The sequence below is a fragment of the Anabrus simplex genome, chromosome 5 (genome assembly GCF_040414725.1).
Source record: "Anabrus simplex isolate iqAnaSimp1 chromosome 5, ASM4041472v1, whole genome shotgun sequence".
Lineage (NCBI taxonomy): Eukaryota > Metazoa > Arthropoda > Insecta > Orthoptera > Tettigoniidae > Anabrus > Anabrus simplex.
Window position 1 is genome coordinate 397060655 of NC_090269.1, and position 15161 is coordinate 397075815.

Below are 15161 nucleotides of genomic sequence, written 5' to 3' on the forward strand. Positions count from 1 at the left end.
AGTGTTCAATAACTTTCAGCAAGAAGATGGCTTCGCCTATGGAAGAAGGAAGTGTATTCTACGTGTTGAAGCAGTGATCAACATGGAGTAGAAACCCAGCAAGGCAGAGATGTGAGCTGGACTCCTTTCATGAGGACATATATCTAAAAAACTGAAGATGTTAGAGTCGTGATAGTTGGAATTTAAAAGACCCTTTACTTTTAAAGAAACGAGTATTTTTTGCCGGAAAATTCACTTATTGGGGGGGGGGGGGGGGAGGAGTGTCAAAGGAAAAAAAAAGTGAATTATTTTTGTGGGGATAATTGTATCTCAAAACTGAAGGTAACAGACGTGAACATTGGTGTTTTGAATCTCCTTTAAACATAAAGAAACACGTCTTCTTTTTGGGGGGTTGGGGTAAATAAACTTAACGGTGGTGGGGTGAAATATGAGGTGATAACAATTGATTTTACTGTTCACAATATACTTATAAGGAGTCTCCGTGACTCAGGCGGCAGCGCGCCGGCCTCTCACCGCTGGGTTCCGTGGTTCAAATCTCGGTCACTCCATGTGAGATTTGTGCTGGACAAAGCGGGCACCGGGACATGCTTTTCTCCGGATGCTCCGGTTTTCCCTGTCATCATTCATTCCAGCAACACTCCCCGATATCATATCATTTCATTTGTCATTCATTAATAATTGCCCCAGAGGAGTGTAACAGGCTTCGGCAGACGGAACAATTCATATCCTGGCTGCTAGATGGGGGCTTTATTCATTCCATTCCTGACCCGGTCGAATGACTGGAAACAGGCTGTGGATTGTCAGTGTACTTATTCTGATCATAAACCGATCATTTTTAATCTTTCCTGGGTTCGTTTTCAAGAGCCATCTTTTCCTTCGGAGAACGTTCTTAGATTACAGGAGTTTCTCCTGGCATATAAATAAAAAATTAAACACATTTGAAATAAACGATATGAATGAGATTGACCGTACAATTGTTCACCGCTATAATAAGGTCAATAATGTACGGAAGTATGTCATTCCTATCGCCAGAAATCCCGCGCACTTGCCTACGCTCGACAATGGTGCTGGTCACACTGTCAAAAATGACAGTGGCAGCAGATGTAATTTACCGCCAAATAGCGGTCTTGCATCTTGGTGTGGGGTCCAGAACATCTATAATAATAATAATAATAATAATAATAATAATAATAATAATAATAATAATAATAATAATAATAATAATAATAATAATAATGTTCTGGACCGTCGTCTGGAAACGGGTCCTGGCCGGGTAATGACTACGATTGCAGTCTGGCCGCGGGTTCAATACAGGTACCGCCAAGGCACCGAAGACGACACCACACCTGATCTCCTGAAGGATTTGTTCCATATTAAAAATGCTTATAGGAAAAGATGGCAAATATTTAGGGACCCAACTGACTGGGTGGAATACCTGGACCTAGCCCGGGAAGTACGAAATCGATTGCTTGAAAGAAAGATTGAAAAATGGGAAGAACTTTGTCATAATCTCTCAAAAAACGAGTCTGATAGCGAATTTCGCCGGATTCTCTCAGAAAACGAGTCAGATCGCGAATTTCGCCGGATTCTCTCAGAAAACGAGCCAGATCGAGAATTTCGGCGGATTATATTCAAAACGTTAAGCATTCATTTATAAATTTCAGTATAATACTGTACTTGCTAGTCTCTCTATATAAAAGACCGTGTCCTGCCTGACTGACTGACTGATTCATCATCACCTAGAAAAATCTACTGGGCAGAAATAAATGAAATTTTGGGGATACATTTATGTTATAGTGCAGGTGCTCGCTAAGACCGGATTTTTGGATATTCCATTGCCAAGGGGGTAAAAGTGCGGGGTTTATGTGTGTATAAATTGTTTAAATTAGTATATCTATATCGCAAAGAATTGACAGTTCAGAGACGTAAAAAGTGGTATTAGGAATCTTCTTTAAAAATAAAGAAACCCGTATTTTTTCGTTTTCTGGAAAACCTTTTAAGGGGGTGGGGGGGGGGGTGAAAAGTGGTGAGAAACGGGTTCCATTCTTTTTATGATAATATTTATATCTCAAAAAGTAAAGAGGTTAAAGACGTGAAGGTTGGTATTTGCAAACACCTCTAAAAAAACCATTCATTTTTCGGAAAATCTACATAACGGGGTAGGCTGAAAGGACTTTTCAAGAAATGCAAGATTTTTCCTGTATTATTGAGACGATTTTGAAGATTTTTTGCAAACCGCACCTTTTAACTCCCTCTGGTTTAAGAGCTTGAGTTTTGTGAACGATACACGTTAGCGTTTTATATACGGTATAGATAATTATTATCGTATGCTCGACGTTTAGTAGAGTTCATAACTTGTGCAATCGACATTAAATATTTACCAGAATGTATGGTTCACGATACTACAGACTTCCCAAATTTACATCCAGACAATGATAGTATATCCATACGAAATGAAGATAAAACTTTATAAGAGATACTGGCGAGTCTTTAATATGGAAACTCATAATGCACAAGGTTTAACAAAATAAATTTTGAAATATCTCCAACCAATGTTACAAGATTTTCCCGAAAAGTTAATCACACAAATCTATGATGCGGCTGCGGTATTCCGAGGACATTCAGTTCAAGATCTATATTAGAATCCTCATTATGTTCACAGCTACTCACACCAACTCAACTAACTGATGGAAAATTCTTTGCAAGTAACATTTCCAGCGTGAATATGTATTTGCCAACCTTAGAGGGATTTTAGTATTTTTTTTAATACTCCTGATAGGAGAGCCACATTAGCTTGAACATGCAGCGTTAGAATACCAAGGCAGTGCAGGACAAAGATGGAATTCTCGTTCAAGATAAGTGCAAATGAAAATCTTCAGCCAGTTTGCAGTCATTCGGCCGGGTCAGAAATGGAATGAATGAAGCCTCAATCTAGCGGCGAGGATAGGAATTTTGCCGGCTGCCGAAGCCTGTTGCATTCCTCCGGTGCAATGATTAATGATTTACAGATGAAATGATATTGGAGAGTGTCGCTGGAATGAACGATGACAGGGAAAACTGAAGTACCCGGAGAGAACCCTGTCCTACCTCCGCCTTGACGAGCACAAATCACACATGGAGTGATAGGGTTTTGAACCAGTGAACCAGCGGTGAGAGGACGGCGCGCTGCCGCCTGAGCCACGGAGGCTCTATTAAAAATGAGTAAAAGTCGTAAAAAAATTAAAACTGTACTCACCAATTATATGAGGAAGAGGGTTCTTCATGTGTCTACCAATCTGTCCTGACAACTGTGCCCCAAGGCTGTGTCCTCCGATGTGGCAAATTCTTGCACCTCGATCTATAAGAGCATCCATAGCTTTTGCGATCTCTTTACCTGCAGGCTTAACGAGAGATGCGGAATCAGGATAGAGATTAAGCTTTGTAACTGGCGTCCAATCGTTGATGAATAGATTGTAGTTACCATTTTCTAGGTATGCTGAAATTAAAAATAAAGTTTAGTTCAATCCGTAACTCAATTTATTTCATGAAGTTATGATTACTAGTTGTGCTAGCCTAGAAGGTACATGTGTGTTTAATATTTTAATCTTCCTTCCCTCCTTCCTTCCTTCGTTCCTTCCTTCCTTCGTTCCTTCCTTCCTTTCTTCCTTAATCCGTTTACTCTCCAGGGTTGGTTTTGCCCTCGGACTCAGCGAGGGATTCCATCTCTACCGCCTCGGGGCACTGTCCTGGAGCTTCAGACTTTGGGTCGGGGTTACAACTGGGGAGGAGGACCACTATCTCGCCCAGGCGGCCTCACCTGCTATGCTGAACAGAGGCCTTGTGGGGGGATGGGAGGATTGGAAGGGATAGACAAGGAAGAGGGAAGAAAGCGGCCGTGGCTTTAAGTTAGGTATCCACCATCCCGGCATTTGGCTGGAGAAGTGCGGAACCACGGAAAACCACTCCCAGGATGGCTGAGGTGGGAAGCGAACCCACCTCTACTTAGTTGACCTCCCGAGGCTGAGTTAACTTATCTTACAAATAGCAGCCAAACATATGACGGTAAAGCAGAGTTAGGCGCTACTTACCCACAAATTAACAGTGTACTTCTGTGGAAATGGAAAATACATTTTTAATAATGGATTCCTTCCCACAACCACAGAAAATATGAATTTTAAAAATAATAACCATAGACACAACTTCAAAAGTAAGCAATCCATGTATTTAACCAAAATTCAAATGCATAAATTAGTGATAATGTAAGAACAAAGGAGAAGCTTGTAGCGTAGTTTCACCTCTACACTCGCAGGTACGCGTATTGAATGAGAGTTACTCTATATCCCGGCGAACGTGAATTGGAGAGGAGATATCTATTTACATCGAATTATAAAGATGAAGAAGTGGACGCTTAACAGGTTGACATAAGACACTAAACCGAGCGTGTTGGCCGTGCGGTTAGGTTCGCATAGCTGTGAGTTTCCGTTTGGGAGATAGTGGGTTCGAATCGACATTGGCAATTCTCAATGTGAGTTTCATGTAGAGTATACCACGGAAATATAATGAAAGTATGAGAGAGCCTTCAAGTCCTCGGGTACCTACTCCAATAATTGTGAAAATACGATGACCATGACACCCAAGGAGTCTGGCATTGCTTATTCCTTCCCAAATAATATGCTGATGTTGACGGACCACGTAACTACTAAATAGTTTCATTCCTCCCCTGAAGAGGGAGGCGGGCTTCCTAGACGGTGACACGTCTCTCGGGCCTGGAGATTTATTTCGAAGATAATATTATTATCATCAGAACAGGAACAATAATAAAAAGTAACCTAAATTTTGCCGTCTCATGGTCTGCGTATTCACTGTACCATACCTTGTCTGCTTATTGCTTTAATCCATAATTTCCTAGGTGGCTCTTGGCAAGGGAATTCATGGAAACTAGTTCTGGGAACTTCATTTCTAGAGCCGTGTTTACAAAACGATACGCAACAGTACACCGTTGTAATATAATTGGTGTATTTTAACAATACGAAGTCACCAGTAAGCATACAACGTGTAGAAATACCACCAACCGAGGTGTTCATGTGAGGTTGAATTGCAGCGCCTCTAGCGGCAAATGTAGCATCCACAGGGCGGACAGCTATGAGCGGCTATTGGGCAGACCTTGTATTCCTTGTAGGCTAAGTACCAGAGGTGAGCAGTTAACGAACTTCGGTCCCAAGCTCTCGAATAACTGCAATATCTTTTCAACACCAACGTTACAACACTGAAGGTATCTAAACCTGGAAGACGAGTCCGTGTCATCACTCATTGGAACCAGGAAAAGTGATCAGTAACTCCTTCTTCTTCTTAATCTGTTTACACCCCAGGGTTGGCTTTTCCCTTGGACTCAGCGAGGGATCCCATCTCTACCGCCTCAAGGGCAGTGTCCTGGAGTGTGAGACTCTGGGTCAGGGGATACAAATGGGGAGGAAGACCAGTATCTCGTCCAGGTGCCTCACCTGCTATGCTGAACAGGGGCCTTGGCGGAGGATGGGAAGGTTGGAAGGGATAGACAAGGACGAGGGGAGGAAGCGGCCGTGTCCTTAAGTTATGTACCATCCCGGCATTTTCCTTGAGGAGAAGTGGGAAACCACGAAAAACCACTTGGAGGATGGTTGAGGAGGGAATCGAACCCCCCTCTACTCAGCTGACCTCACGAGGCTGAGTGGACCCCGTTCCAGCCGTCGTACCACTTTTCAAATTTCGTGGCAGAGCCGGAAATCGAACCCGGGCCTCTGGGGTGGCAGCTAATCACACTAACCACTACATCACAGAGGTGGACGATCAGTGACTTACTACAGAGTATTTACGTCCTGTATCACTGCTTTGACACACATTTAATCTCCTCAAAAAATGACCGCAAGTAGAATCTCCATTACCGTTGACAAAAATGTTATTCCTGAACAAACCGGCTTTAGATCCGAGAAATCCTGCTACGGTCAAATGTTTTACCTGGTACAAAATATAAAAGATAGTGTTTGAACATGGAGAGATCAGTGACCTTGCTCTTGTCGATCTACCACCTACGACGCGGTTAACAAAAGCAAACTGCTATAGGAGCTTTACTGTCTTACAGGGGACATTCAATTGGCATCTTTAATCAGCACATTTTGACATAATTACACATTCTGTATCAGTCTTCTTGGAAAATACTTCAAGTTGCATTTGCAGAAGAATAGACTTTCCCAGGGGAGTGGTCTTGCCCCTTTGCTACACAAGATCTATACCAACGATCAAACCTTTCAGGAAACGATTGGGAAGTTATTTTTATACAGATGATACAACTTTAAATGCACAAAGAAAGAGCTTGGAAGAAGTGGAACGTAAGATGATAATGCCCCTGGAAACACTGTCAAGCTATTTCGACAAACACACATATCTCTCATTCCATATACGGAACTAGAAGTAGAGGGAGAAAGTAAATATATCTTGGCGGGTTCAGCAGCAGGATTCAAAATACTCGGGTTCTCAGGCGATGTTGCCTCAACACAAGAACTATGGTTATTACCAGGAACAACTCCTGCAAAAGCTTACTGGGAAATCATCGACAGTAAAACCATCAGAATATCAGGCTTGACACTCTGTACCTCTGCAACCGAGTACTCTGCTCCTTTACGGAGTGCATCAGCCCTCACCGAAACCGTTCATCTCATTATGGGCTACTTCCTTCCACTATATGTACCCTATTGTTGTCATTGCGCCGTCCAAGATAAGAAGAGACAAAAAGGAAGAGGCATGAGGCGGACCCTAGGCACCCACTGTATAGCCATCAACCAGCCAGATCTAGACTTCAGTCTAGTCATAGCTTCCAGGCAATAACAACTCCTCTGGAAGAAAACAGGGAAGCTAGACATGGAGAGATGAGAAACAGTTGCCCACCGTTCTACTAAAGGGAGAGCTACCATCGGGACAAAATCTGGTATCCCTGTGTGGAAGATGTTCTACCGGCTCTGGACAGAGATTTTAAAATTTAGAGTGATGGAGGATGCTTCCGAAAGGAGAAATCACCTTGTGTTTCTGTGGGAAAAATCAGGACTCCCAGCACTTGCTGACTTGCGTAAATCTAGGTCAGACCTTTACAAAGGAACATTGTATGCCTGCAAGTGAAAATGCAGTCAACAAAGCAACGTTAGTGTAATAATGACACGAAACCTGAAGTATGTACTTACCGTCGATTATTTCCATGGTGTCAAAAGAATCCGGACCTCTAGTGTACCCAGGAGAGTACATAACTATACAGGAGCTTTTGTTAAAATTGGGATGTGTCATCAACTCAGTAGATTTGTCCAAAGGAACGACTGCAAACTGCGATGAGTTTCTAAAGTAAAATAGTATGTGTTAGTAGACAGATAGACAGTAAAACAGTACACCGTAATGTCTTGGGAATTTCTGTTGAATGCTATGCCAAAACGATACTTGTGCGATTCTGTGTATTATTGTGATGAAATAATTGAATCGAATATTGGGTATTGATGAGTCTTGCCGACTCCTTTCCATAAAGTAATGAACTGATGAAAGCTGCCTATTTATACTTATTTCGAATAATTTATTTATTGTTCCTCGTAAATACGTTAACTTTAAACTTAAATATTGATGAACTGATACGAATAAAATAAATATAATACTATATTCAATCAATCAATCAATCAATCAATCAATCAATCAATCAATCAATCAATCAATCAATCAATCAATCAATCAATCAATCAATCAATCAATCAATCAATCAATCAATCAATCAATCAATCAATCAATCAATCAATCAATCAATCAATCAATCAATCAATCAATCAATCAATCAATCAATCAATCAATCAATCAATCAATCAATCAATCAATCAATCAATCAATCAATCAATCAATCAATCAATCAATCAATCAATCAATCAATCAATCAATCAATCAATCAATCAATCAATCAATCAATCAATCAATCAATCAATCAATCAATCAATCAATCAATCAATCAATCAATCAATCAATCAATCAATCAATCAATCAATCAATCAATCAATCAATCAATACTTCCTCAACTTCTGAACTGCGCGACCCATATTTTAACTTCCCTCTCTCATATTTTAAATGGCTTAAAATATAATAAGCTTATTTTATTATTTTAGTGCAGCAGTTAACCTTCAATACCGGTGTGTAGTTGTAGGTGTGATGTGTGGGTTTTTATTTAATTCAGGAAAATGCATATGTGTGTGGCTGGTTGTGTTCCACTGCCGTAATGCGTTGTCAAGCACTGAAGAAAATGTACATATTTTGTTGAAACAATATGATGATGCAAATTTGCTTTGCCCTAATGTAATGGCAAGTATTGCTTACAGGGAAATTTTGATTGTTTTTGCGGCTAAATTTACACATTTTCTTTCTGTTAGTAGGCTTCAAGTTAAAAGGAAAATTTTCCAGCTCTTAAATGTAAATTCATTGAATCATGTATGTAAGGAATGTGCCGATATTCTTAATGTCAAGTGTCCTATTGTGATGATACAATGCTTTTAAATGAGGAAAAAGACAAATCTAGCCGTCAAAGTTCAGGCAGGTATGCTAAAGCTGAAAAAGGTAATGAATAAATGAAAGATCAAGCCCTATCACAGCAGTCCATTTCACATCTTGATTATATATCTAATTTCAGTCTTTAAATAATAACCTGTTAAATAATTCTTCATTCATTTATCCAGAATTGCTTTAGCAGCTTTGAAGTTAATATTTCAGTAATACTTTCTTTCTAGACGTAATTTATTTATCCATTTCCGTATATACATTTCTTTGACTTTTGAATTTAGCGCGAATTTTCAGGTCAAGCGACTAGGAGAGCCACTTGCGAATTGTCTCCCATTTAAACAAGGCTAAATCCGTAAGTGTCGCGTATTGTCTGGACAACACACACAAACTTCAAACACACTAACAGTCTTACTAATAAACGCTGTATAACTTTTATACCATGTTTATACACCGTTTATGTGAAATTCGTTACTAATAAACCGTGTATAAGCCTCCTGTTTATACATCTGTCATAGTTATTCATTGAATTGCTTACACAGACCAGGACCCTTGTATAAGCGTTGTATATCAGCGAGTGACAGAAAAGAAACAACGAGTGATCAGTTTATTTCAGTGGTATTTACTGTCTTCAGTAACATAATCGTGTTAAAATACCTTATTTATCCATTAATTAAGTACATATTGGAAGAATGGAAAATGACGTTGATGGTCACCACGATATTCGTAACACAGAAGGCATTGAGCATTTAGAGGTTATGGAGGCTGGACATACTCGTAAAATAAAACACTTAAAGAGACGTAGTGACCCATTTCTTCTAGATGACGAAAATATTTACGTAAGGGTATGCTCCAATTTTCATTATTACCACAGGCATAAATTACTTAATCAAAGATCCAAGAGGTGGCTCTTAATCGTGCCAACTTCAAGTTCTCACAGTGCTACGGACATGAGCGCGGAATGAGGTTAGTAATTATTATCAGTGACATAATTATTATTAGTGAGAATATTATACCGCTAAAATGTATGTATTACTGTTCTGATTTATTCCAGGATTCGGTTCTATTCGCACTACCACGCGGCTTCTTGAAATGTTTTGCTCCTAGATAACCAGCAAAAGCGATCATAAAGGACCTGGCCAAAGATAAGGCGTTACCTTCTTGGTGGCCCGCCCCTCTACCTTCAGGTAGGGGAATGAAAACTGTTTGATGATGATCATAAAGGTGGTGAACATGAAGAAATACGGCAGTGAAGTACAGGACGAGATATCTACGGCTTGGAACAAGTGTATACACGCAGTATAGTAATACAATGCTTATACCACGTTTATTAGTAGCAAAAATATGCAAAACGTATACGAGGTTTGTTAAATGTTCAACACGCGTTAAAAACTGTATAGGGATTTTTTATTAGTAAGACTGTAAGTGCACAGGAGTGCCGACCACCAGGTCTTAGACGATCAGAAATTTAAATAATGTTCTAATAATCATAGATAATAATAACTAATAATACATGGTAAGTCAATAATTAAGCTATCATAAATTTGAAGAAAAATATGGGGACCATTGAAATCGGAGATGGAAGAGTTTAGACACAGCAGAAATAAAGATCTATACAAGGACGAAGAAAGCGAAAGTCTCATAAGACACGACCAGAAGGAGGAGAATTAGATTTTTTCGTCATATAACGTAATGGGGATGGATAACAACAGACTTACAAAACGAAATTTCAAGAATGGCAGAATGGCAGCCAGTCAGAATAGAAGAACAACTTGCAATATTATTTCTGAGAATAATAATAATGACGAAAGGAAATTAAAATATTTAATGGATGATGATTCAGTGTTACGAATATGATAATCCCTAATAATAACAATAATAATTTATTATAAAACTGATCGTTAATTTGTGCGGATTAATTACGAGGAAACACGCCCCTTCGTTTGAAACGTAGGCGAAGGTTAGCATATAATAATAAATGATAATAATCAAATATAGAATGATAAATTGACAATAATTATAATAATAAAATAATTGATGGTACTCACTATGTATGATAATAATCAGATAAATAATGATAATTATAATTATATAATAATCATAGGAAGATATGATAGGAACAGTCGTCATGTGTCGGATTGGTCGGAACCAAATTTTGGTACTCCACAGGGGGGATAACTGACAGTATGTGCGAAATAATCCCCGGGCGGCCCATGTCTAAATTGTGCGAACATAATAAGTAACCTTTCGGTACCTTGTTGTCGTATTGACAAATGTAAATATTGAGATAAGCTTTGAGTTGACGAGCTACCTCTGGCATGTTTGTAAATCTGGTTATATAGGCTAGAGTTCGCCCGTACAATTAGTTCCCGTTTTAGGTACGATAACATTTCCACAGTGGAAATCCGGCCTACTAGAATGTAAATATCCGGTGGTGACTCATATCCAACGGAACGTGGAGATGACGGTAAATAGTTTACTCTCATGCCCACGTCTCCGAAAGAAGATTTTCAGCAGTGAAATGTCCACTCATACGGACGTAGATTCGATCCCCAGTGACCAATGGGGCGAATTCACCAAATATTATTCACACTACCAGAGTAGTGAGGTGAATCCAATTTTATGTATTTTCAGAATGGAAGTTTCTAAGTGTAATAATTGTCATCACTTGCAGTTTGCGAATTAAGTTAATAAATTGCTCCTTATTGCAAATTCAATAGGAAAACAGTTTTCATATATTTTTATTGTAGTTAGTCTAGTATGCCTATGGAATTTAAGTTGTCACTTCCCAGTCCTATTGTGGAATCCTATAATTAGTATCTATGAATGAGCTGTCCCCCTACCTTAATTTGCATGCCCCGTTCATCCCTGTGTTTATTTGTGCGCCTTTATTTTTTATTTTATTGATTAAATTTTTGACATCTATTAAGAACTGATCAGCCCTGAGTTGAATGCTAGTCTGGGACTCAGAAGGTGAGCGGGTGCAATATATCACCATTCTCCCATAGCAATGTTAAAGGTCACCTAACCACAAGCAAAAGTAAAAGTAAACCTGAGTGAAAATCAATCAACTTCATTATTTAGAGATTATCTGCAAAATTAACCACGTTAAAATACAGTTAACATCCGCCAACACACTCATTTTGCAGAGATCCATGAATATCCATATCCATGCAGGGAACTACATATAAGTGTATGGGACTCTCACCAGGATTACTTGATTCGAGAACTGGACAAAAATCCAAAGAAAACAGCTTCATTTGCTCTGGGTGATTTTCGTCAAAAGAGTAGCGTTACGAAAATGTTGCGAAGTTTCAGTTGGAAAGACTTGGGAGAAAGGAAACAAGCTGCTCGATCAAGTGGTATGTTCCGAGCTGTCGATGGAGAGATTGCGTGGAATGACATTAGTAGACGAACAAGTTTGAGTGTTGTTTTTAAAAGTACGAAAGATAACAATGTGAAGATAAATTGGGAATTCAATAGGGCAAATTAGGATAAATACTCTGACGAAAAAAGTATCCAAACACCATGAAATAAGGAATGTAGAATAAGGAATTTTTGGCAATATACACTGACTGACAGAGCAAATGCAACACCAAGAAGGATTGGTCAGAACTTTATGCCAATTGCAGGGTAGACTGACGTCACTGAGATATGCTCATGATGTGAAATGCGCCGCTGTGCTGCGCACGTAGCGAACGATAAATGGGACACGGCGTTGGTAAATGGCCCACTTCGTACCGTGATTTCTCAGCCGACAGTCATTGTAGAACGTGTTGTCGTGTGCCACAGGACACGTGTATAGCTAAGAATGCCAGGCCGCCGTCAACGGAGGCATTTCCAGCAGACAGACGACTTTACGAGGGGTATGGTGATCGGGCTGAGAAGGGCAGGTTGGTCGCTTCGTCAAATCGCAGCCGATACCCATAGGGATGTGTCCACGGTACAGCGCCTGTGGCGAAGATGGTTAGCGCAGGGACATGTGGCACGTGCGAGGGGTCCAGGCGCAGCCCGAGTGACGTCAGCACGCGAGGATCGGCGCATCCGCCGCCAAGCGGTGGCAGCCCCGCACGCCACGTCAACCGCCATTCTTCAGCATGTGTAAGACACCCTGGCTGTTCCAATATCGACCAGAACAATTTCCCGTCGATTGGTTGAAGGAGGCCTGCACTCCCGGCGTCCGCTCAGAAGACTACCATTGACTCCACAGCATAGACGTGCACGCCTGGCATGGTGCCGGGCTAGAGCGACTTGGATGAGGGAATGGCGGAACGTCGTGTTCTCCGATGAGTCACGCTTCTGTTCTGTCAGTGATAGTCACCGCAGACGAGTGTGGCGTCGGCGTGGAGAAAGGTCAAATCCGGCAGTAACTGTGGAGCGCCCTACCGCTAGACAACGCGGCATCATGGTTTGGGGCGCTATTGCGTATGATTCCACGTCACCTCTAGTGCGTATTCAAGGCACGTTAAATGCCCACCGCTACGTGCAGCATGTGCTGCGGCCGGTGGCACTCCCGTACCTTCAGGGGCTGCCCAATGCTCTGTTTCAGCAGGATAATGCCCGCCCACACACTGCTCGCATCTCCCAACAGGCTCTACGAGGTGTACAGATGCTTCCGTGGCCAGCGTACTCTCCGGATCTCTCACCAATCGAACACGTGTGGGATCTCATTGGACGCCGTTTGCAAACTCTGCCCCAGCTTCGTACGGACGACCAACTGTGGCAAATGGTTGACAGAGAATGGAGAACCATCCCTCAGGACACCATCCGCACTCTTATTGACTCTGTACCTCGACGTGTTTCTGCGTGCATCGCCGCTCGCGGTGGTCCTACATCCTACTGAGTCGATGCCGTGCGCATTGTGTAACCTGCATATCGGTTTGAAATAAACATCAATTATTCGTCCGTGCAGTCTCTGTTTTTTCCCCAACTTTCATCCCTTTCGAACCACTCCTTCTTGGTGTTGTATTTGCTCTGTCAGTCAGTGTATTTGTCAACGTAACATATTTAATTGATTAAAGGTACAAGACTACAAGTAAATATACGCTCGAGAAAAGACAACGCAAATGTGCCATGCTGGTCCATTAATAACCGGTGTAATCGCCTGACTGTTGAATTCAGGTATGCAAACGTGCATACATTGTGTCGTACAGGTACCGGATGTTAGCTTGTGGGATAGAGTTCCATGCCTTTTGCAGTTGGGTGGTCAATACAGGGACGGTTATTGCCGGCTGTGGATGATATTAGAGTTGTTGTCGAATCATATGACATACGTACTGGATTGGGGACAGATCAGGGGATCGAGCAGGCCAAGACAAGATGTTGACACTCCGTACAGCACGTTGGATAACAACAGCGGCAAGGGGGTGTGCACTGTCCTGTTAGAAAACATCCCCGGGAATGCTATTCATGAATGGCAGCACAACAGGGAGAATGGCCAGACGGACGTACATATCTGCAATCAGGGTGCGTGGGATAACCACGAGAGTGCTCCTGCTGTCATAGGAAATTGCTCCCCAGACCAGAACTCCTGGTGTAGTTTCTGTGTGTGGAAACAGCACACAGGTGGATTGCAGGCGCTCACCTGGCCTCCTTCTAACCAACACACAGCCATCACTGGCACTAACGCAGAGCCGGCCTTCATCGGAAAACACAGCGAACCTCCACTGCATTCTCCAATGAGCTCTCGCTTGACACCACTGAAGTCGCAGAAGGCGATGGTTTGGGGTAAGTGGAATGTACGCTGGAAGGCGTTTGGCTCGGATCTGTCCTTCATGTAACCGATTTCGAACAGTTCGTCGTGTCACTGTGGTGCCAACTGCCGCTCGAATTGCTGCTGCAGACGCAGTCCGCTGCACCATAGCCATACGCCGTATACAGCCGTCCTCCCTCTCCGTGGTGCCACGGGGACGTCCGGAGCCCGGTTTTCTTGCTAGCGTACCTTCTCGTGACCATTGCTGCCAGCACGCATGCACAGTGGAGACATTCCTGCCAAGCCTTTCTGCAATAGGGCGGAAGGAAAATCCCGTTGCCCTATTATACGGCCTCGTTCAAGAGCATTGAGTTGTTGATACTGGCCTCTTCGTCGTCGTAAAGGCATTCTTGAACTACTCACAGTCACTCCACCCATTCTCACAGGTAACTAACGCTCTCGCCCAGTACATCCCGTATTTAAAGCAAACCTGATGTGCAACGTCATGGGGCCGCTACTAGCGCTACGTAGTGCGATTTGCGGGAAAATTGAATCAACGTCATCTTTCAGATGTATAAACGTGCCTTTCGACGTTCGTTAATCTAGCACAACCCCTTCTTCTTGTTTAGACACTTTATTCGCCAGTGTATTTGTTTACAGAGGAGTTAGGGACTGGAATAATTTACCAAAGGAGTGTTCAAGAAATTTACAAATTCTTTGAAATTATTGAAGGGGACACTAGGTAAACAACAGACAGGGAATCTGCCACCTGGGCGACTGCCCTAAATGCAAATCAGTGGTGATTGGTTGATGACTGAACGTATGGGCACGATGGACATTTGTCTGGGGACGCCATGAGCATAAGGGCTCAATGAAAATCTAAGTACAAACCAGAATTTAAATCTAATTTTCAGATTACTCGCCTCAACATTCAAATTTCCCA

The 15161-nt window shown here is 41.7% G+C and overlaps 1 protein-coding gene across 2 annotated transcripts in view; it reads right to left on the minus strand.

Moving 5' to 3' along the window:
* Positions 1 to 15161, minus strand: part of LOC136874999 (phospholipase A1 1) — a 102237-nt gene that overhangs the window by 53934 nt on the left and 33142 nt on the right. For both annotated transcript variants that reach the window (XM_068227950.1, XM_068227951.1), the window contains exons 3-4: positions 7191 to 7339; positions 3236 to 3475 (exon numbers count right to left, since the gene is read on the minus strand). In XM_068227950.1, coding sequence (XP_068084051.1) covers positions 3236 to 3475; positions 7191 to 7290 — 340 coding nt within the window. In that variant the 5' untranslated portion in view covers positions 7291 to 7339. The remainder of the gene's footprint in view (positions 1 to 3235; positions 3476 to 7190; positions 7340 to 15161) is intronic.